Source organism: Diadema antillarum, unplaced genomic scaffold (genome assembly GCF_040938485.1).
Source record: "Diadema antillarum isolate AM-2024a unplaced genomic scaffold, OU_Dant_1.0 seq00000149_RagTag, whole genome shotgun sequence".
NCBI classification, from domain to species: Eukaryota; Metazoa; Echinodermata; class Echinoidea; order Diadematoida; family Diadematidae; genus Diadema; species Diadema antillarum.
Window position 1 is genome coordinate 449,798 of NW_027271222.1, and position 25,379 is coordinate 475,176.

At 38.3% G+C, this 25,379-nt stretch overlaps 1 protein-coding gene across 1 annotated transcript in view; it reads left to right on the forward strand.

Annotated features, from left to right (window-relative positions):
* The first annotated feature begins 10,539 nt into the window (after positions 1-10,539).
* Positions 10,540-25,379, forward strand: part of LOC139727731 (uncharacterized) — a 55,503-nt gene continuing 40,663 nt past the window's right edge. The window contains exons 1-11 of the mRNA XM_071638710.1: positions 10,540-10,623; positions 13,793-13,897; positions 15,847-15,911; positions 18,698-18,819; positions 19,301-19,458; positions 21,500-21,589; positions 22,425-22,485; positions 23,160-23,226; positions 23,947-24,013; positions 24,630-24,657; positions 25,233-25,359. Coding sequence (XP_071494811.1) covers positions 10,546-10,623; positions 13,793-13,897; positions 15,847-15,911; positions 18,698-18,819; positions 19,301-19,458; positions 21,500-21,589; positions 22,425-22,485; positions 23,160-23,226; positions 23,947-24,013; positions 24,630-24,657; positions 25,233-25,359 — 968 coding nt within the window. The 5' untranslated portion in view covers positions 10,540-10,545. The remainder of the gene's footprint in view (positions 10,624-13,792; positions 13,898-15,846; positions 15,912-18,697; positions 18,820-19,300; positions 19,459-21,499; positions 21,590-22,424; positions 22,486-23,159; positions 23,227-23,946; positions 24,014-24,629; positions 24,658-25,232; positions 25,360-25,379) is intronic.

Below are 25,379 nucleotides of genomic sequence, written 5' to 3' on the forward strand. Positions count from 1 at the left end.
CAGCTCTCTGTGGAAGTAACTTTGGTTTCTGTGCAGAGAGTTAAAGAGGGACCCACGTAAGCGAAGTCCCTTTTAAAGCTTTTTGTTTTATTATCACTTATGTATATTGAGCGAGTTTAAATAAGTATAGCATTTCCTGGTGGAAACTCTTCAATTTTATTATCTGACAAGAAAATCTGTCGCCACAAAATTGATATGAGATAATTATGCGTACAACATGTAAGTGACTATTGGCGCGTATATGTACATGTATATAATTCGCCATCCTTCTTTGCCGTCTAAAAGCACATCTTCAGCTTTGTAATGTATATAGCCGTTTATATAACGCGTGGAGAGATCCTTGTCATTTGATTGGTTGTTTGACATTGATCATTCGGCCCATTTCACTATGACATCATCATCCGTGCAATTGTGGCTCCATCTACCGTGCAATTTTGGATACATTGCACTCTCACTGAGAGCCCGGCACACAAGCGTGTAAAGCGCTTGCGTTTGCAGTGTGTGCAACTGGCTACAGCGCGCTAGAAGCTTGCGTTTGCAGTGTGTGTATGCGACAGCGCGCTAGCGTAAAGCGCTCGGCGAGCACTCTCGCGATCTTAGATTCTCTCTTTGTTTCTAAATTAATAAAACATCAAATGACAAGGATCTATTTTAGGTGTTATATAAAACAAAAATAAATGTTTTTCATACGTGCGATGAACAGAATATTTCATTCGGTGAAAGATGAAATGTTTGATCCATTCAACGAGGCTGCACCTCGTTGAATGGATCATTTCATCCTTCACCTCATGAAATATTCTGTCCATTGCACTCATAAACATTCATTATTTGTATAATATGTTTAAAGAAGTGCGAATGTCGACGTCTTTGTCCAGGCATTGAAGAACGGTGACAATCCCAGTTCATGGAGTGGGACTGAAAGATAATCAGTTTAGAAAATTTTGGGGACCTACAGTTCTACAAGGTACATGTATACCTTTTATGTGGGCCCTCGTTATATTTGATTGATTGATTAATTGACTGATTGACTGAGAGCATAGAACTCTTCTTTATTTCTTTCAACATTAACAATATATAGTGTTAAAAAGATGAAATATAACATAATTCACACATAACACACAAAATGATGGCAAAGGTCATCATAGTTCTGTGATTTCCTTGCGACACCTATGTCATGATATGACCATGAACATTTGTGTTCAGTATGTTCTTTTTTTTCCTGCAATCAAAATACATTGTTAGTTACATTTTGTATTCGTACTCATTGTGGTACTATCACTGTGGTTTTGTAATTTTTTGAGGAAAGTAGAAATATGAAAATAAATTAAACTGCCTTGAAAACCGATACTTAAAAAAGTACCGCAATAAAGCTTTTTAAAATACTACTGGAAATATGTCAGCCACTTGGAAGGTTATCAATGAGGTCATTGGCAAGCAAAAAAAGGTGTCCACATTTCACATTCGAATAACGGACAAACGCTTTGTAATCCTTAAGATGTAGCACGCTTTATTAATGAGTACTTTGTTAATGTAGGTCCTATAGTCAAGCTTCTGAGATTGATCATACGTATACAGATTTCTCGCAGTATTTAGGCACGTCAAACGATAATTCATTATTTTTCAAACCAACAGATTTTAGTGAGATCCTTGATATTGTGCATTCTTTAAAATGAAGTTATACAAGTGGTCATGATGAAATGAGCACTTTTTAAAACAAATTGTTGGGAGTATATTAACACCTTGAGCACATACTTGTAATTTGTCGCTGTCAATTGGTATATTTCCGAACGCATGTAAAATTGCAACAAAAAAAATCCAATATACAAAAAAGATGACTCCTCTCTTGTCTCGAATTACCGTCCTATCTCTATTCTTCCTTGTCTTTCTAAAGTGATAGAAAGGCTTGTTTAACAGACTGTATGATTTTTTATCCAAAATGATATACTGAACCAAGACCAACATGATTTCAGGAAATTTCATTCTACAGATATGGCATTAGCCCAATTGTACGACAGAGTGTCGACTGCCTTAGCTGAGCAAAAATATGTTAATGGTGTGTTCATGGACCTAAGCAAGACATTCGACACTTTTGACCACATTATTCTTTTACGCATTCCACTGGAATGATTTGAAGATTACTTATCAAATAGACAGCGGTATACGTAGGCCTACACTATGAATTGGTAATCTCCGAAGCTTTACCTATACATTGTGGCGTGGCCCACAAGGATCCATATTTGGACCGCTACTATTTCTAGTGTATATAAATGATATTACAAATTCATATACGTTATTGCAATATATTCTGTTTGCAGAGGACACCAATTCATTTTGTTCCAATTCTGATTTTCAGTCGCTTCTAAGAACTCGTAGTACTGAATTACCGAAATTATCTACATGGTAAAAGAGCAATAGATTATCACCCAACTTAAAAAAGACAACTTTCATTCATTTTATCATAATATGCATAAAAATGAAATGCACCATTTAGATATCATGATAGATTGTATATTATTGAAAAAAAAGAAAGTGTCAAATTTCTTGGAATATATAAATGAAAATAAGAAATGGAATGCTCATGTACAGTACATCTCTGATTAAGTGTCTCGTAACGTTAGTATACTACTATTCGTTGATACTATCGAACATCTCATATTGTAACATTGTTTGGGCAACTGCAAAAAGAACAGGCGCGGTCAGACTGGCAAAAGAAGTTTTGCCAGTGTGACTTCATAGTCCCGTGACACTTCCCGCGAAACTTCTCGATCTGTTTGCGGGCGGTGCCTCCGAAGCGCGAGGCCATTGTCATGAACAGATGTGCATTGTTACGTCACAATCCCCAGCCGTCGGACGGCGCACTCTTGCTTGCGCGCGTACCTATGGACCAAACTTCGCGATTCTGCTCTCGATCTTTTGCCAGTCTGACCGCGCCTATTGCTTCTACAAAAGAAAGCTGTACGCATTTGCACCAAGTCAGGTTGTCGGAACCATTTAGATCCTTTGTTTGTAGAATTAAAAACACTAAAGCCAAATGAATCTCTCTTTATGTTTCGTTTATGTAATAACGGTCAGTTGCCATCTTCTTTTTTTTTCTCATTATTTCAGATAAACAGGGATATACATTCTTATCCCACTGGGCAATCTGATAAATTTCATTTACAAAATCCTAAAACGGTGATGGCTCTGAAATCTATCAGACACAGTGGACCCGATATTTCGAACTCTCTTCGAAACTTAAAGTCTATGTAATCTTAAGAAAGCTGCAAAGACAATGCTGCTCTCTGGATATCAGTGATCTTATAATGTCATTGTAATTGTATTGTATATGAAATTCCCTCGTGGAAATATCGCCGTTCTTTATTCATTGCGCAATGTTAAGTAACCGACCATGACGAGTAACTGTTCACCTGTACCTCGGTGAGAAAATACTTTGCCATGCTTTACTAATCAGTGATCCAGGTGATCTAACTTTGTCTAAACCTTTAGCGAAAGCAGACAGACCTCTCCCTTCCTTTCTTCTTTCTTCTATCCTATCTCTATGCAACTAATGCAAGTCATCCCTCCCTCCTATTTTCCTATTTAATGTTGTATGTATTATGTACGAGGGATGCATGCAATTTGCTTAAAGCTGTAGCCCTTCTGTATTATTCATTGCATCGCTGATATGTTTTGTTGTACATTGTAAAGGCAATGAAGAAACTGTATTGCTGTAAATTCTAAAGGCAATGAAGACTCTTACTTTGTGAAAAACTAATGTTTATGTATATATCATGGCACCAACACTGTATGTAATACATGTCTATGTATCTGCATGAGTAATGATATAAAGCAGGATCCAATAAGTCAAGTCAAATCAAATCAATAAAAGGAAAGGAAAGAAAGAAAGAAAAGATAAAGCGTATAGAAGAAGTGAAGAGTAAAATACTCGAGGCCTTGGATTCTATAGGAAAGGGTGTGTGAAATCGTATTCTCTTGTTATATGCAAAATACCAACCATTAGAGTCAGCCCAACCCATCACCAACCCATGAGCTCAACACTGAGCACATTGCATGCAGTCGCGCTCATGAGCCTTATTCTATAGTGTCTAGCTCGTGGTTGTACGACTCGTGGGTGTCGAGCTCCTGACGTGCACCCTTTGAGCCCTGTCAGAGATTCGTTTCCATTACGAACCCTTTTTATTTGCGGGTTTGTTTGTTTGTGTTTTTTTTTTTTCATTTGAAGGAACAGCAAAGCCTGGATAGGGCATGATTCCGTAAAATAGTGGGTCATGTCGTTTAGAAACACCTCGATAAAATCCAAAATATACAGAATAGGGCTGGTCGCAAATCATAACATTACAACCTGCGCGACTATGGTGTTTCTGTCCTCGATATGCACAACGCTTTAAATTGGCAACTTCTTGATCCGAGAATCGTGATCACTCTCTTACTTTAGTACTTATGATAATGAATGATTTAACCCCTTTTTCATTTTAGAAATGACATTGAAGCTGTAACTCATCCTTATCCCCCCTTTTCGGACAAAGATTACGATTACCTTTAAGCCATATAAGAGCTTAATACTTAAAGAGACCATTCACATATAGATACGTCAAGGAGTATACATTGTAATGACCCTTGTTTGATTTCCCCCAGTGTTTACGTGTTCAAATCTTGAATAAGTATAATACTTTAAGGGTGTTACCCCGTTGTTTCAATTTTTAATTTGTACATTGGAAATAATCATTGTGTGACTGAATTAAAATGTTTCACAGGTTATCATAAGCTATAATGTTTAATATTCCCCTGCTATTCACCTTTGGTAATATGCGATTTTTTTTCCTCAATCTATGCACGTCATATTTTCATATTGTGGTATTTGTCATTTTGATATTCTAAACCCCATGGAAGACCTGCAATGCGATGTCACGTATATGCCTCGCTGTGTATGGGTTATCCAACCGTTGTCTCTTATACGGAAAACCAAATCAATCAATCGTGATAAAGACCAGAAGTAGGGTAACTGTGGTATAACTCTTCATTTGAAATGGAGGTCCCGAATTCGGATCGAGTCCTGATGAAGTGCTTAGATGCGTCCTTACGCAAGATGATTTTTTCCATGGTGTCCCGACCCATATCAACAAGCGTAACAATGAGTACCTGATGGCAATGCTAAAGTGTATTGATAATGACAGGGCGCTCTGAAAAAAAAAAAACAAAACAACAACAACAGTGCCAGCACTGAAGCTGTGTATTTACCTTGGGTAAATAAGACCATATTGCTATGTCATTGTTATAATCATTATTATCATTATTATTATTATTATTATTATTATTATTATTATCATTATTGTTATTATTATTATCATTATCATTATTACTATTATTATCATTGTTATCATTATTATTATTATTATTATCATTATTCTTATTATCATTAGTAGTAGTAGTAGTAGTAGTTTTATTAGTGTTGTTATTGTTATTATTATCATCTACATTGTTATCGTCATTTAATACCATAATCCTCTTTATAAACAGAATCATGAAATAATTTCCCTTTTCTTTACCACATCGAATGAAAACACATCCAATGTATCAATGGTATATAACTTCTGAACAAAGACACATAGAAAATTATTGTTTGCGGGATGAAAATGATATTCCCTTTATACCCTGTACTGAAAATATACTACCGGTTTGCATGTGATTCACCCTTTATGAGTAATTATTAGTGAAATGACAGGAAAACAAAAAAAAAATATGTTCGGAGATCATCATGATATTTCATAGTAATTGCACGCGTGAAATACATTGAAATACTTGAATTTGTCCGCGAGGATGATATTTTGTGGATTTATTGTGTAGACGTAAATGTACTTCTTGCTTGATGATGATTAAAACTGTCCTGTTAAAAAAGAACTAATCTAAAATGATGAGTATATCATTGAAATGGTTTATTGATATCAACATCATCGCAGCCAAAGGCCGAATTGTGATGCTTTACAGCAAATGATATAAAAGAATACATAAAAAAGCTCAAAAGAGGAATACATGTACAAAAAGATGAACTTTACACATAAATATCCATAACAAACTCAAATGAAGTGTACGACTTATTCTATAAAGTATAAAATATTACAGTTGAAAAAAAAATCGCGAGATTAATATTGCACAATATCATAATATACATTTCAGATTGCAAAAAAAAAAATCAGTCTTTTGTTATCTTACTTCCCATTTCTCTCTCTCTCTCTCTCTCTCTCTCTTTCTGTCTTTCTCCCTCACTCCCTCCCTATCCCTCTTTCCTAGGTATGTTTCACTGTGTCTATATTTCCCCCTTTTCTCCCTCTCTCCCTCTCCTCTCATCTCCCTCTCTCTGTCCCCCTCTCTCTCTCTATAAATAACTCAATATTCATATCAGATTAAAATCATTCGATATCAGCCAATATGGTAATTTACAATAAAAAATATGTTCTATATTATTTACATTATCATAAATATCTTATAACTTTAGATATTTCAAAAGATACACAAGCCATTATCAAAATCAGTGACAAGGACCCAAAAGTGTGAAATAATAAAAAAAACCAAGGATACCACTATTACATGTGTACAAAATGATGTCTTAACCCGTGTATATCATTATATCTATCAGTTACACACAAAAAAGCACAGTATACATAAAAAAAAATGCTAGGTATTGACCTCTATTCTCTTTCAATATCCTATGATATTGTCGAATTCATATAGGATACAACATATTCTTTTAAACAAACACAAAATACAATCATACAAAACTGATAAACAAAATTCGCTGTCATTGTAGTCATACAAAAGATTTGCCGTGATCAAAAAGGAAGAACAAAAAGGAGAAAGAAAGAGAAAAACAGAGGGAAAAGACGGGAAAGAATAAGGGAAAATATATAAAATCAAAGCATTATTATACCCTGAATAATCTCAAATCACTAAATAACCAAAAAGATTAATTAATATTATTGGTATGGGTAGCCCTCCTGTGAAATCCATGACATAACATATACATGTATGATTTTACGCATAGAAAACTCTTGGTGAATTCAAAATGCGTGTGAAGTGTGGTATCGGACTGTTTCAGAATCTACTTGTTCTACACCGGGGCTCTGAGCGTTGGGTGCCGCTCCTAGTGTTGTGATCATGAGTTTTGATGGGTGGCAGAAGATGATGCAGTTTGGATGTTGGGCGTTGCAATGAATTGGCAAAAGTCGTACATAGCTGCTGTCTGCGGTCGGCCAAGGATGACAGGGTGCACTTTGCCAACGATTCAGAATATCGGGTATATGTGTTCCCAAGAATGATGCGACATGCTCTCTTTTGGATTTGCTTGATCACCTGGCGTTGTCGCTCTGAGAGACCACTAGACCACACTGGCACGGCATACTCCAACACTGGTCTCACAAAAGTGGCGTATACCGTAACGAGGTCACAGACAGGGATACCGTGATGCTTCAGCGTGCGTAGGACATACAAACGGCTATTTGCTCTTTTCACCATGTACTTTACATGAGTATCCCACTTAAGATCGGCTTGTACGAAGACTCCGAGGAGTTTGACTGTCTTGCTATTGCGCAGCATCACATCGTGTAACATGAGGGTGTTTGGCTCACAGCTGCTCCTTCCAAAGCACACATCCATGGTGACACATTTTTGGGGGTTAAGTCGCATCAGATTTGTTGCAGACCACTCTTGCAATGTTTGGAGTGCTGAAGAGAGGTGCGATTCGGCGTTTGCTGCACGTGTTTCTACTAGGGTGAGGTCATCCACATACTTGAAACGTCGGACATGACTGTCTGCCGAGGTTGTCGTTTTCGTTGATGTCGGCTGCAGCATCGTTGACAAGGGCCATGAATAGAACAGGGCCCAATTTGGTTCCTTGCGGTATACCGGCTATGGTCTCACGCCACTGAGACATCTTTCCTTTGTATTTAACCCTTTGACGACGACACGACAGGAAGTCTGCTATCCATTCCACGTATCCGTGATGCACATTCATGTCTAGCAGTTTGGCGATAACTGTCGTGTGGTCTACACGATCGAAGGCCTTCGAAAAGTCAGTCATGAGGATCGTCGATGCTTTGGCGGGTTTATCTGCATGGCTGTGGAGCATAATATGCATAACGTCGACAAGGTAATGTGAAATTGAGGCTCCTTTTAGGTTCCCGTACTGGGCTGGGTCTAATCGACTGATCATAGAGCGTAGTACGTCCTTAGCGATGAAGTTCTGCGATTTTCGCGAAGTGGTCTGTGAGGGCCACGGGGCGGAGATTGTGGATGGTGGCTGGAGATGACTTTGGCACAGGAGTCACATTCGCCTGCTTCCACGGCATGGGGACCGTTGCTTGTGCGAATGATGCATTAATGACATCTGCGAGGGGCTGGCTAAGTTCTAATTAAAAGCAAATACGCTGATGAATCTTGATGGGATTTCACCTGGGCCGCTTGCTTTCTTTGTTTTGATTTTCTTCAGTTCATTGAATACCTCCCATGGTTGAATAGTGCGAATGGGGAGAGACGGGAGGTACGTTATCAACGCACTGTTGTCAGGGGGCTCCATGTCGTCTGCAATGGAGATGAAGACGTGATCATTGATAGCGTTTGCAATTTCCTCGTGGTCAGTCGCATCGATGTTATCAACGCTGATGTTTGTCAGTGAGGGATTTTTTCCCGACATCACCCGAATTTGTTGGAACCACTTGCTTGGGTTGCCCTTTTTCAGATGTCGAACGCTATCGACGTAGTGATGTTCTTTTGCAGCTCTGATTTCTCTTTTGACTTTGTTTCGCAGCTGAGCCCAAAGGCAGCGCTTATTGTCTGAGAATGCTCTTTGTCTTTTGGCAATGAGGTGCTTGATGCGAGGAGCAATCCAGGCTTTATCCCCTTGATGCATTTTGACTGTGCGGGAGGGGAAAAACCTGTGGAGTGTTTGGTGGAGCGTGTCGTAGAGGGCAGTGCATTTTTCAGATACCTCGTCGGCAGCGTAAACTTCTGACCAATCATGGTTCAGAATCCATGACCCGCATTCCCTGATCTTACTGTCTGGCATCGGGCGTACTACTCGTTTTCGTGTTGTGTTTCCAATCGGAACGTGGTTGTGAGGTTGAGTGCTTGAGCTTGAGTGCGAAGATGTAGGTATGTGTGCTGTTGGTGTGTAATCTCTTTGTGTGATGAAAATCTCTACCATCTCCATTGAAGTCATATCATACATATTATGCAGATTGTAAATTCATGATTTTTTTTTGTACAGTATGCACACGTATGTGACTTGCTTTTGTCGAACAGAATTTAATGAATATTGGTGCTGAAGAACATTCAGTGAATTTTCAAATAATCTTTACTTATATTTGATTTGCATCGTTTGCTCAAATCCCCTGTACAATATTGATGTCAAGTAAAGCAGCTTATGACAAAAGACACTTTCGAATAATAAGCGGTGAAGTCACACTGGTTTAAAAAGACGATTATGCCAATAGGACTCTATACTGAAACAACACACAGCAGTCAGTCAGATTATGGCCTGTAACGATCCACTTTTATAGGCCTCTGTAACAGCTGATGTGAATGTGTATTTTTTTGTTTGTTACAATACAAATACGAATTAAAAAGCCTATCCATCTGCACCGTACTTCATTATACGGCAGGCTGTCAAAGTACCATTAGGCCTATAACAATGTAATAAGTACCATCATAACGCCCGTAATAACGATGTAATCCATTGATTACTTTTCCATGACAATTTTTAGTCTGCTTTTCATCAAGCTTTGGTATTTCTTTCATATAATGTAGTTACCATGCATCGATTGTCATAAAACACTGTTTGAGAAAATGCAATTATTGACTTGCATGTATGTATCCCCATTCTTCTAAGATTGTGATATGAAATTTTCTTTTGTATATAATTATGCAAAGAGGTTTCAATCACAGTCATATGCTCACACTTAAAGAATGTCCTGGATTTTTTGGCTGCCAACTGATTTTCCCGATCATATTAATCATAATACCCGTCATCACCTGTCAACTATCTCATATTAGATGTTAGGTATTGTCTCTCGAGTCTTATTCATGGTGTCAATTAATGAACAGTATACATGAATCTAAATGTGTTAGACAGACCTCTTTTTTTAATTCGTGATCGAATCGGGCGGGAGTAAATAAATGTAATTCGATGCATTGGTATGTTTTGCTTCTGGAAGGAATTTTTAATTACAACGCCGTACAGTTTAGTAGTGCCTAGACGCTAGACCTTAGTTTTATAGGGTAGGTATTACAGATACCTGTTATCTCTGACGAGTACCAGTAAATACATTCTGTACCTACCAACTCCGCTGTCCAAAGTGAGTTTGTTTGCTGTCCTCAGCGTTCGTAAGTAACCAGTCAACGAGGAGACGTACGACTGTAGCTGTGCATGTGGTACATGAAGCTGTGTATCGAAGCTGCAGCTCGGCTAGCCCCGGAGACCCGCCGCACGTTGGAGGCTGGTCGCAGTTACAGTAGGCTAGCTATGCTAGCAGCCGACAGCTACGCTTGTTGAAAATGACTCGAGCAACGTTGATCTTCGCTGTGTCTTTGCTTATTCTCAATACATGTGACGCAAAGAAGAATGATTTACAGGTAAAAGCGTTCTATGTCAGTATCGTACGAAAATTATGGCGCTTTTAGAACCGAAATTATTGTTAACTTTGTCTAAAATAGGTTTAACGTTACTTTAGATTTAAAGTTAACCATGTTTGTTAACTGTGTTAAGTAGAGCTAGTGTTATTAATATCATATAGTGTTTATACTCGTCTAACATTAGAATCCTTCTGAGTGTTGATGTCAACGTAGATGTGGTAGCTAGTATGGTTGGACCTACTACTACTCATCGACCGCCTTTGTTTGTAACCACAATTTCACCGAAAATGTTCAACAGATTTACCTCAATTTCGTCTCACTTTGGGAGAAAATACCGCAGATCCTTACCCCATGTTCAGATTGTCGCTTCATATCTAAAGGCCGTGTCACACCATTCCGGGCAAGCTACGCGGGCTTGTGGCGAGGAGGTAGTTTCCAGCACGTAGAAGATTTTCAGCGGGCGAACAAGAATGTTTGCAATTTTTATTCATGCCTTGTCATACCGTACGGGGGAACTTCTGCGGCTTGACTTGCGGGGAAACAAATTTACTCCCCGGAGCTCTCCGCAGTGGGTCTGCACCTGACAGTACTTATCTAGCGCGTAGTTGACTGGAGATGCTCACGCAAGTCCGATTTAACCGCAGCCAAGTTTTGAGCATGACCAAAACTTTTTCCGGGTGAGTTGCGGGAATGCCCGTAGAGGTCCACGCAGAACGCCAGTAGCTGGAGACCCTTAGCGGCAGTACTTCCCAGGCAATTCCCACGCAGGCACTTCGCAGTCCCGTATGCAGCCAAGATAATGAAATTCTGTGAGATTTCAGCCATTCCATTAGAGGAATTCCTTCACTGAGTTGTCAGCCCCCACGCGACTGGTACAAAGGTCACACAGTGTACTCGCAAGTATAACGCGTCCAGCAAGTAAGACACATGCGCTGACTCGCACAAATCCTTTTCCGCCCTCAGGAATGTCTGGTATGCTAGAAAATCCCTACACGTAACAAGCCCGAGTAGCTTGCCCGGAAAGGTGTGACAGCTAGGGCCTAAACACGGTTGCGGGTAAAAAAATATGCGTGCGCACCTCCGGGCGACTACTTTTTAGATACAGTTGAACCTCTCTTATTCGGCCTCCCTTTATCCGGATCTCTCTATTATACGGACGCAATCTCTCCGTGATTTTTTTTTTATAATTACGGGAGGAAAGGGGGATTCCCAACTCCTTGAGATCTCCTACACAAACACACATGAATTACATATACTTGATACATTTCTTAATGTATTATTTAGGTAAATCATCCCAAGAATTTATAAAAGAAAATGATTTCATTCTTGCAAACACAAACCTCTATTTTGGGGTTTGTTACTGAGTGTAACAATGAAAAGGTTGCAGTATACACATTACTACATGTGGTACTACAATGGGCTACGTCAGTACATGTGTATGTATATGTACATGTATAAAGCATTGAGTCTCCCGTATCCGGCCAAATCCCTTATCCGGATGAGCCCCGGTCCCGACTTGTCCGGATACAAGAGGTTCAACTGTACATGCTAGGTACTGTCATGTGCGGATCATCTACGGGGACCTCCGGGTAGTCAAAATTGTTCTATGCAAGTCGCACGCAAGGCTGGTGTGACACGGCCTTTACGCACGTAAATTTCGGCGATAAACACACGGGAGTTTTTTTTTGTGCGCCCGTGGTAGCTCAGCGCTCATTATTAAAGCCACAAAGGGGCTGTACAGTACTGGTTGAGGTGGGGATTCATGTTTTTACATTCATAAGACAGTGAGATAATGAGAAACACTCTCATGAAATATGAAAGAGCATGTAATTTTAAGAAGGATTTAACGTTTATTTGATGAAAATTGATTTTCAAATAGCTAAGAGTAAGATATCCAAAAAAGTCATCGATCATAATAAAACTTAAAGACTACAGCTAGGCCACGCACGCCTTTTATTAGGATCTCTCTGTTTCACCTTGTTTTTGGATATTTCAGCCATTTCAAAACCGATTTTCATCAAATAAACTTTTGATACTCCTTAGAATGGCATGCTCTTTGACATTTCATAGAGTGGTTTCTGAATATCTCACAAAACGTTAAAAGCTAGAAGTGTAAATCCTCACCTCAACCAGAACTGCACATGCCCTTTATAAACTGATCACCCGTTTTCCTATCGAAAAGCACGGAAATCCAGTGAATCGGCAAATACGTGTTAACAATAATTACGTGTATTACTAACTGAGGATTTTCTTCAATTCTTTTTCCTCCTGTTTCCTCTGGTTATTTACCTGTATCTCCCTATTTTTTTCTTGATTTGTATTCATGTTCGAACGTTCCATCAGCGTATTGCACCCTGTCCCACACGTATTTTTGATTTTATACGCGAGAAAGCCATTGGCATTGCGCGAGGGCGGTCGATCTAAAGATAGGTGGTCGATGAGTAGTAGACTTACTTTAGATTGATATGTTCTTAAAGTGTATCTGACGACTTTACACAGAAATTTAGTTTTCTGACATTGTGGGTTATTGTACTGGTAATCCCTATGAAATATAATTAAGAGTGCAATGTACTCATTCTACACTGCTTACCCGTACTGTCTGTATTAGTTGTAGATCCCCTTATTATCTTGTCTCATGAACTGTACCTGAGACTGTGACCGGCCTACTGTAAACGCGAAGTTTGTAAAAACAAAATCCTTGAAGGTTCGTGTAACGTGTTAGAGTAGGCCTTATAGAGTATAGGCTCTAGAGTAGAAATCTACAATAAAAGCCTTATTTAAATCCACACGTGGAAGCATAAGTTGTGCGTACACACTTTGTCTTTTGCCATGAATAAGGAAGCAAGCTAATGCTCTTTTTTTTACCTTCATGCACACAGCTTGGCTCACTGATCACAATTTGCCTGAAACTGTGTGCTTGTGCTTTTTCATGATAACACGCGACTCCCACTAGCCCACCCCAGCAAGTTGTGTGCTCATGAATGCCTAATATTTACAATGTCTTGCACAATATCTAGATTACAAAATAAGCATAATTGAAGATAAAGGTGCATTCCCCAATTTTTCTGTCTACAATTTGTTTGAAGTCATGTTTTGTGTAGAATGGTTGTAGAAAGTAAATATTCATGTAATTGTCTTCCTCCCTTCCTTCTACTCCCCCTTCCCTTAGAAAGCAGCAGCACAGCTATTGGAAAAAGAAGTTATAAAGTACAACCTCAATTCCTGCAAGTCAACAACTCTTGCTAGTGCCCAGAGACTTAGACTGTCCAACAAGGTGAGTTCTAACCTGTTGAGGACAGTTTGCTACGACAACACGCATTTCCCATAGACATCTACCTGAGTATACTCAGGACTCATCCTCAATGGGTTAATCAGCATCACTTTGTGATCCCATTATAGCCAGTGTTGTTTTCTATTCTTAGGGACTCTGTTGCCAGACATGCACAGGATTGTTTATAGTTCCCAGGGATTAAAAGACTATGCTTCACCTCTATTCTCCAAAGAAATAAATGCAAACACAACAACAACAAAACCTGTTCATGGTTTATGTGTACAAACAAAGGGCATCTCTTGGCAATGTGTCAGAACCACTGTGAAGTGTGTCACAAATATTCTTAGGTTGTGCCTTGTAAATGCGTGCAACACAAAGATCGAGCTGAGTATGGTTTATTTGAGTTAATTCAAATTATCACTTTCAACATTATTCATGTCATGCATCTTGGCTTCACAGCTATTGTGGTATACTATTTTGATATATTTAGCATATATTGCTTTTTGTAGCATGATATGTTATGTACACATATTTTGTTGAAAATGAAAATGAATAATCAATATGAAATGAAATGAAATGAAATGAAATGAGTTTACTCAGGGTAGTAGGGTAAGGACCACTTTGCCCTTTGGCAGGGCTCGACACTAACGGTGGCCCGGTGGCCCGGGGCCACCAAAAATGAAAGTCGGGCCACCAAATTTCAAAAAAGGGCAAATTTGGTGGCCCGCCTCGGGCCACCAAAATTTTTTGAAAAGTATGTCAAAAAATTCATAACTTTTTGCGCCGGAAATTAGCAGTTAAATTTGTTCAAAGGATGGATGAAAAGGACTGAATGAATGCCTGAGAGTGAGTGTTGCAAGTTTGTTGAAGTTTATTTATGAGTAGATATGTCCAACTTCTAATTTTTACTATCATAAATCTTAAATATTTAACTCATTACAAAAAAGGACTTTTAATGTTTTTTCTTGTTGTTTTTTCGGGACACCAAATTTTTCTCTCGGGCCACCAAAAATTTGAAATTTAGGATTTTGGTGGCCCCATCGGGCCACCAAACGAAAAAGTTAGTGTCAAGCCATGCCTTTGGTATCAACTGTGGAGTGGGTGGAGAAAGATTAGGGAACAGTGTGTTATGCCTTATAATCAGAGGGATTTTCAAACTGGGCCTTGATCTATGACTTGGATAATTATACTTTTTTAAATATTCCCATACAGTTTTGACAAAATCAGAGTGATTACAAATTGGGCCTGCATAGCATTCAATTCAGATCATACATGTACACTGTATGCATGCATACATGGAAGGGTTAGCGGTTGAAATAGACATCACTGATGAGTATTTGTGCAGAAGTAAAAAGGCAAATAGGTCTAATATTCATAAATCAACATCAATTGCTAAACAGAGAATGTTTTTATACTCATTCAGGTAGCTTCTTCATCACTTTTAACATGGGGAGAGGTTTGCAGTACACCATGTGGAGAGTCTACCCATGCATCAGACTGTTTCACAATATGAGAAGATTCTACTCCCCCTCCTTTACATCTTTCTTTTTCCCCCTTCTTTCTGCAGTCCTTTTCATACTGGACTTTCCACTTCATGTGTCGCAAACCTCTCCCCTTCTTGTTCTCACCCATGCAAGCTTTCAAAGGGCATATTCATCCCTTTTGTTGATAAATCATTTTTTTTTTTGATATTTGAAACATTTGTCTGTTTTAATAATCTATTGATGTCATACAAAACCCTGTGATGTCAATATAGTGATTTGTGTGTGCATATCTTTCCAAGACTTTGATTTACTTTGTATCACATCAAAAGAACGTATCATTCATCAAAGGTTTGTGTGTGGATCATATTATATGCATCTACATGTCAGAAGAGGAAAATATTGGCGTGGTCATTGATAATGTGAAATACCTTTCTGTGTTTCTACCCTGGATGCGTTTCATTTTTGCAGATAGATGAAGCAATCGGTTGCCTGTTTAAGTCACTCACTGCTGTCCATTCAAATGGCGTGAACTGGTAAGCGATACATAATAGTTAAAGCTATGGCAGAGGAACTTGGAAAAAAAAAGCTTGTAATGTTTCACACATGACATGATTTTTAGCATACCTTTGAGTCAAGGACTCCAGTCAGTTGACCGTAAGGGCTTGTTACTTTTCTCTCTTCTTCTTTGACACTGATGGCTGAGTCTTACCGAATTTGTTGGGAATCATTATTAGTGGGTGGAGGTTCACAGTTATTCAAATGATGCTTGTGTCCCTCAGTGTGGCCCAGAAACAAGGCCCAAAGGTTCGAAAGTTTAGTAAACTTCAGAGATTTTTACCTGCAAGATCCGGAAGTAGTACAACCAAGTCACATTGCATACATGTGTACTTTTGAAGGTGAAGGGAAAAAAGGTGTTCATGACAGTTGGTGGGACCCCTAATGATTAAACTTAGCTTATATGAATCTTCTCCCTTACAAGGCATGATCAGATTTTCACCAACTTAAAGTCATTCTATAGGGATATGACACATTTTGCAACTGTATGAGGAGCTCTCCCCCCCCCCCCCTCCTTTATTTTGTCAATCCCGTGGTGGAATCCAACAGTCCCAGTAGTTAAAATGACATTTAATCAACTTAGGAAGTTGCCTCTTGGTTGAATTTGCTGTGACAGTGAGTGGGACCATAATGATTAAACTTTTAGCTTAATACAAAATCTTCTCCCTTTACAATGCATGTAAACCTCTTGGTTGAATTTGCCTTGCTGCTCCAGTGAGTGTCAAGCCGCTCTAGGGGCTCTTGTGTAAGGATATGATTTCAAAGACTACTGCAAATTTCAGTGCAGTATTTCGCAGTATTTAGGACATGTAGCCATGTAGACATAACATCCTTGTTTGCTGATGATACTAATTGTATTAAAGTGAAAACTAAGTTTCGGTGAGTGCCTGAGAACCCGTCTAGCACCATTTCATTTTTTCTTGCAATAAATCGAAAGAGTCCACTAAGAAACTGACCTGCCTGGCGCGGTTTGCCGGAATGATGAGTCGGTTTGGAGTATTTTGAGAAAAATAATTATAGTAGGAAAACCGACTTTTATTCCAGAAGGCTCCAGACTAACTCGGTCTCGGGAAAAATTCGACCTTACTTCAGACAATTCACACGCAGTTCGTGATCGCCACATTCTACTGGCCACTGCATAATACCAAATGAGGCCTAACTGAATGGACAGGAAAGTGTGTGCTAACGTAATCCTGTACAAACAAAACAAAAATGACAGCGCGCGGTCCTCAGTTGCTGAGCTGAAGAGACGCGCGGTCTTTGGAGTTTTTGTTGTTGTTTATCAAGCGCCTTTGATTGTTTTAGAGGAGCTTGATCGGCGCATACTAATTTTGCATGCGCGCAAAAGAGGTTTTTGATGCGCGCGTTGTAACAACTCGGACCATTACTGCGAGTAGCCAGAACACGAAGCGCTAGTTTATACAGGCCGCTCCCATAAGACAACACTGTACAATCAGAGGGACAACCATTACAGCTCATCCCGCCGTCAAAGCGAAGCTGAGTTATCCCCGAGTCCGAGTTTAGCCCCACCCCGTTCGGGTAAGTGCTGAGACTGAACCTTTTTAGTTAATATTTCGCATTTTCGTCGTTACCCATCGAATATCTTGTCATAACATCGTTATCCTGCACATTTCCTAAGCATACGTTCATATTTGGGAGCGAAATTTGACAACTTTTGCAGGCGTACCAGAACTTTGTTTGGGCTTTAAAGTACAATTACTATCATTTAGAACTCAACAAATGAACTGCTTCATGTGATCTAGACTTTGATAAGAAGCAAGGCAGTGAGGCAGGTGGAAGGAATAAATAAATTAATAAACAAGTGATTAATTAATTGATTCACTATCAAGCAGTGTATTTAAGTTGCTAATCACCGATTCCTGTAAAGACAAGAGAAAGATGATTTGGGAAGGAGGACTTTTATACACATTTGTACAACTGTATATCAGCCTGTCATGCAGTTTGGTGAGTTGTCATGGGGTAAGTGTAACTTGTAAGCATTTTGGGATACCAAGGAGAATAGCATTTATGAGTCATTCTTATTGCATGGAAATGATCATTAAATGGACTTACCATGGAATTGCACTGTGAACCCACCTTGTTATTAGCCAGAGATGGCTTTTTGTTAATTTGACTCGGTTGTGAATAATTTGAATAATTGATTCCGGAAAAAATATAGAATGGATCGTGTATACTCATTTCAGAAATTAATGGGGTGGGGGGCAGGAGAGGCTTGAGTAAGTGGAGCGTGCAGGCACCCAAAATAAGCATTGCCTGTGGCTATATAGCTTTCTGTAAAACAGTCTGTTCTGCTTCATGTGTGATCAATTTTGGTAACTGACTCAAGAGGTTGTAGATTCATGTCCATAAATTAACCTCCATATGGCAGAGGGAGATACATAATTATGCTAATAGTAGCCTGTCTTGCCTGTAAAGCAAGGCAGGATATCAAATGATTTGCCGAGGTGCAGTTTGATTACTCTCAATAACTGCTGTCAGGATGATAAGTCTTGGTGATGATACAAAAAGTAACTTACTGATCTTTCCAGATAAGGGATGTGTGATATCACAAATCCCTATTAAAGGTTACATTTTGCTCATGCATTGTACAAGTGTTTGTTTGTTTATTCATTTGAGTATTTGTATAAATGTATGATACTTTGTTGTACACTATTACTTGAATTCTATGAAAATGTACATGTATGCAATATCTTGCATTGCCCGATGTGATTCAGTGCTACAACTGTATATCATTCTGCCCTAGGTCTTATCTTGGTGACCTTTACATGAAGAAGGGTGAGAGGTCAAAGGGCATGACATGCTTCAAGCAGGCAGCCAAGATATCTGGCAGAGTCAGTGACTATGTCAGGCAGTGGCACTTTGTTGGTAGGTACATGGCAAGAGCCAAGGAGCTAATGAATCAAAGAGATGTTTCCAAGCAACAGACTTTATGGTTAGTAGGACTACATGCATATTCTGTAATGTACCTGTATATATGTGTGAAGGAAATGGGGAAAAAGCAATAATACAAACAAATGCGGCAAGTTGATAAAATAGAGGAAAGCACATACATGTAATTGAGCTCTCAACGGAACTTGCCATTTTTATTTTTGACATGAAACTGTGTCATTTATAAGAGTATTTGATTTCATAAAACTCATGTACCATTCTTTTTATTTGATTGTGTACTATTTATTGCACCAAGGTTGAACATGTGGAATTGTACTTCATAGAACTCCAACATCATGTACTTGTATGTAATGATTAAGGATTAAATGATCATAGAGAAAATTCAAGATGTTATTACCTGTTTTGTGAAGGGCATTGCACATTGAGACACTTGTGTACTCATCTTCTTGGCTGACAGGGCCATTTGTGATTGGCAAGTCTGAAGTGGACGGGGATCCAGTGGAGTTCTTGGGAGGGATTGCAAATATTTCCAGAGATCGCTTTGACAAGAAGGTCACATTTCACTCAGAGCTGACTGCTGGGGGAAAGGTGCATTGGAAAGCCTACCCACAGACTGTATGTTAAGTATACATCTCTTCCTTTTGTTATAACAAATAATAATGATAATAATGATAATAATAATAATAATAATAATAATAATAATAATAATAATAATAATAATAATAATAATAATGATAATGATAATGGCCTTTATAAAGCACTGAAGTCCATCAAAAATGATGCTCTTGGTACTGTTACATAACCAGCATGAACAGTACATAATACAACCATATGATAACTTATCGGATCTCGTCAAAAACCATCAGATGATTCATTGCAATATGTAATAATAATAATAATAATAACAAGGTTTCCAGTGTGCAATTAAATGTGATCAGTGCATGTGTGTAGTTGTTGTTTGACCCATTGATATCAATAATTACTGGTATGGTCGAACATGGGTGTGAGTTAAAATATTGGTGAGTCATATCAGAGATATATGTGACCCGCGACAACGGTTTCAGGCAAAAGTCGCAAGAGCAAATTCCCTCCGAGGCGGGTACAAAGATTTTGACCATTATTTTTGTCGATTTAGGTTTTTTGCAGAAATCAAATCTTTGATATGTTTTCTACATCTACACTAAATTTCATAGCATAGAGACTAAGTTTTTCCTATCGAAAATGGAATTTTAAGCACCCTATGTTGGATCGCACTCGTCAGTTTCGAGCTTCTTTCGAACGCTGCGCCAATATCCTCAGCGTTGCTACGGCGCAGGGTCTCGCATGCGATTGGCTGGTGCGTCGCATACATTTACATAATTCGGCTTTCGGAGACACCAGTTGCAGCGTTTGGGGAATGCTTTGTCCACGCGTGCACGATTACATGCTCCATTGTTCTTGCTATAGTGGTTTATATACGCTCGCTCTGTAGTGCGTGCTCTACGCGTCTTGTACATGTAGTAAAAAATATGACAGCAGACTGACTCAATGGAAGGTAGATGAGAGGAAAGGAGCGGTCACATGTAACCAATTATATTCAAATACTACACGTCAAGATCGCACCAAACTAACGAGTCGTGTTTGTTTGTTTGTTTGTTTGTTTGTTTTAATTTAAATAGCACCACCGAGCAAAGCAAGATATGCATGTCTTGTAAAAGCAAAACAAACAGGAAGCGTGACCCTTGCCAGCACTAGCAATTTTCTGCCTTCAAAAGGCACCACAATGAAAACGCGATTTGTAAATGTGTGGATTCGCCACCGCTCCTGTTACATGCACACGGCCATGGCATGTGGATGCCATTGCGTAATGCGTGCACCATAGACATGAACATTGTACATGTACACCATACGTGCAATTATCGTATTCGCCATCTTGAAAGACGTACTGGTAAACAAACCCGAGCGAAATGCATTGTTTTTCGGCTCCATACGCTGAGCTCCGAGGAAGGTGCCCGGGAAATTTGACTCTCTCAGTGAGCCAATCAAAAGGCGATGTGGTTGCTAGAGGCGGAGCTTAACATCGATTTGCACCATCGTACGGATGGGTAATTCTCCCCTCGCATCGCCGCTCGGATATTGTCTTTGAGAAAGAGGTGAATCTTCAAAGCCTGTTTTCTCGCAATTTTGTCAGGCTAACAACTTAAAAAGTGCATTTTATTTCTCTTTCTATGCCCACTTATGGTGCCGAAGAATACAAGTGTTTTATATCTATGCAAAGCTTAGGAAATGGGCAATGAGATTCCGTGAAAAAATGAATTTTCAAAATTCCCGACTTTTGCCTGAAACCGTTGTCGCCGGTCACATATTTCAGTTTGTGACAGAAAAATTACTGTCAACCACAATGTGTAAATCATTTTGCATTGTTCAGAATGATCTTCCATAACATTATTTCATGTGAATTAGTTTGTAATTGGTCAAGGTGAAACAACTGCCCATTCATTGCAATGAGTTGTTATGTTATCTATTCAGTCTTCTACAATGTTCTATGAACATTGTGTATCGCATCTCTTATTCTTGTGTGTACTCATCTGCATTCCATTATGCACATGTGATCTCTCTTTTGACTGTGTTTACCTATTTTCTATGTGTTGGATTACTTTTGTTTTGTGTGAGACAGCAAGCAGGAGAGAATCTAAGGATTGCTCCTGATGTGCCATGGAATGATCTGATCTCCTCACTGGGGTCTATGGCCATCTCTGAGTGGCAGGTGAGTTGTGACCATGTCGGCTGTGCCAAGCAAAAGGTCATAATTATGTGATTACATGGTGAAAGTGTACTGAAATACATTTTGGTGCCTTTTCATAAGAGAAAAAAAAAGGAAAAAAAACTTAGAGATAGCAAGATATTGTTTCAAACTAAATATTTTCCCATAATGATTACTGGAGTAGCAGATGTAAAACAAATAGCAAAAGATTGCTGAAAAAGTATGAATGCAACCTTGGGTTAAATAATTGAGAGTGATCATTTGTCTTCATTTGCAGATTTGTTGGTAAGGCAGGAAATGATATGTGAAATGTTTTGAATTGTTGTGTGCCTCTATCTTACTACTATTTGGGAGCATGTTCATCATAGTACAAGCTCATTTTGTGCCAAACTTGTTCAACAATATCCAATCTTGAAATGAGTAATTGGAAAGCACAATGATGTACAATGAATTAGTGATATTATGGTGTTAGGGGGCTGAAATGTGCAAGGCTATTCCCTGTGCACAGTAAACTTCATGCAGGGTGTATGATATGGAGTAATTTATAAAAATCCATTGTTGTTGTTGGGGTTTTTTTGTTTGTCTTTTCTCCATCGCATGTTAGGCAGTGCCAGAATAATTTATCGCTTGTGGCAACCAGAATTGTGTTGTGCAATGTCTAAAGGGATTATGAAATTTCATATTTTATCGACCAAAATACATAAACTTCACTCACATTTTTATAGCTACACATATTTACTTTAATATTTTGGCGAGTATTGCCATTATCAGAAAAACTGTATATTAAAATAAAACCATTTGAGGTGGAACTGTAAAAACGTCACTCTTGTCTCGGCAGGGATGGGTGGTGGGTGAGTTTGCAATCAACTCAGAAGGAGATGTGTCATTTCAATGTCTAGGTGAGTCACATGCTGCCAAAACATTTCTGAACTGTATGACAATGTACTGTGCTTGAAAAGGTTTGATATTTTCTTTCAAGAGAAAAATGAAGAAGAGCTTTCCTCCAAATTAACATAAGGTGGCACAATGTTGTTTACTTTGCCAAATCTGCAAGCTGTGCCGGTTAATATGAGTTTTGCAAACAAGGCAATCATAACATGTCTTGAAATAGCTCATTTTAACTACATTGTACCTACACAGATGTAGTCTTTTGTCATCACGCAACACTGTAGTATAGTTTGAAGTAGAAGAGTAGGAAATATTATTGAATACATAAATTTGCTTGTGAAGCGCAAAAAAACAACAAAATAAAAGTGTAATGGTGAAAACCTACGACTGTCTCACGTGACTATGTTTGTTGCTTTGAAGCATTGACATGAATGTGACCGACAACACATTCTTGTGAATGATCAAGCCCTATTGATCCAAAATTACAATCATAACTTTGCCTTTCACAAGCTCATATGCATTAACTGTTGAGAAGCAAGTGCATGTTAAACATGTAGGTGTAATGTATGTCACTGCAGTATGGAATCTGAAATGTATTCATAGTGGTTTTTTTTTTTTCTATACCATAACATGATTACATTGTACCATAATGTATCAATTAAATTCATTTTTGTTTGCATTTCAGGTGTACACACTCTCTTTGTTGATGGGATCATGGTAGCTGCAGATGTTTATCGAAGAAATGAATTTTGGTAATATTAGGGTGTTTTATTTGTTTGTTAGTTTGTGTTTTCCACAATGCCCTTGCATTTCCTGCCAACAAAATAATATGATCTATCCACAAGCATGCTGAAATGTCATACAATGACTTCATTAATTCAGAGACCAATGCAATTATATCAGTTCTTTAGTACACGGGTAATTTCTCTCGTTTCCATAATACAGTGGCCTGTTGCAACCTGGTGGATTGTAAAATTGACACTGCCCTACATAGGGCATGTCCTTAAAAATCTGAAGAAGATTACAGAGTTGGATAAGGTAGCAGTCTCACCAAGGCAGCAAAAAACAAAAACAACAAACAAAACAAAATCAGAAATTGGCCACAATTTTTTTTTCTTTCATTTTACCATGGTGTATTCAAAGATTATGTTGCATGTTCATCACAAAACAATGATTCTCCTTCTCAGGAATTGACAAGAATAAGAATAGAAATTTGCTCACTCCATGCTTGCTAATGCTTGAAAGCACACAAATTTCGGTCATCCATAATATAGTACACAAAAACTCTGCCTTATGAGATTAGCATGATTTCACTCTAATTTTGCTATTAAATAAATGTCTAGTTTGTACAGAAGCATCCCTGATGTTTCCTCTCTTCTGTCATGGCTTCAGTTTGTGTGAGATATTTGCATTCATTTGCATAAGATAATGGAATATGAAAAGCCATTAACTTGCCTTTTTGTTTTATTCAGGTTTACAATGTCAATGGGGGTTGGAATTCACACAATGTACATCAGATTAAGAGCCAAAGGTGTGCAAGTGAGTAACTGCAGTCTGTATAAAAGTGATAATAACTTTTGTCACTATTTCCTGGAAACTTGTCAACCTTTAATATTTCATAAATTACCTGTGTCAAATTTTGTTGTTCTTTTCCTTTCGTTGATTATTTCAAGTTATCTAGAACATTCGGCAGCATTTTGTTTGGATTACCTTGATAACTACATATCGCTTAAGCTAAATACATATCTAATGACTACTAATAACTGTAGACTTACCCATTGGTAGGAGATATTTAATGTAATAGTATCGCGATCATTCCCCATAAACCAAGTAATACTTTGTCATGAACAATATCAATTATTTGTTGCAAGTTGTTGCTAATTCAAGAACAGATCAGAACCATTTATTCACATCACTTTTATAGTCTACAATTTCATCCTTTCTGAAAATGTTCAAATATATTGTACGTGTGAGCACTTTCATTAATACATTTGTGTTGTTACCTTGTATTTCATGACACATTCAGTTCTCAACTGTTGCACCTGCGCTGCTCATATTAAAAGCATTGTCTTAGAGTGGAAGGGAATCTTGTACTCATGTAATTAAAGATAGAATTACAATCACAAGTTATTGTTTATTTTTACGTTTGTTTCAGGTCTTCCAGTGCAACATCAAGTCATTTGGTTTGTAGGATTTTTTGCTCTTATCTTTGTGGTTACTCTTGAATCAAAAAGATAACCTTTCTTCATCAGTCAATGTCATACCTATACCCACATCAGGGAAAAATCCCCAGGTTTTTCCTCCATTATTTTAATTAATCAAAGCCTTTAATTTCTGTGTGGTCATACAGGCATAAATTTAGAGTACCAGGTAGTTTTGGTTCCCAGGATATGATTATCCTATGAAATGCCAACAGTGGATTGTATCATTTTCTTGTGCCTCAGCTCTATGTTGGTGACCAAAGCAACAGCTGTAAACCAGAAAAAGAGCCATTGTAGGGAAGCATCCAAAAAATTATTCTTTTAGTTGTCTGATGCCAGTTTAACCATTTTTTAGTTTAGCATTTTTTTTTTAATTTTTTTTTTTTATTGTTCAGAAGGATTTATTCAACAAACATACTCTCTGTCCACACACTCTGAAATAATGATAGTGGTGAAAACAAAAAATTACAAACAAAAAATTGGAAAATAGTGAAAATTAAACAAAAATAGAGGTTTATGTACTGAATAATTTGTCACTTTTTCAATTGTTGGCACAGAGACCACATCTTTCAGAGTGCATCCACCCACTATGGTGCCTGACATTGTCCAGGGTTCTCTCATGGGTGGTTTGTTTGCTCTTCCCATCACCAACCTCCAGGGTGGAAAATGGCTGAAAAATATCAGGTGAACTATTGCAGAACAGT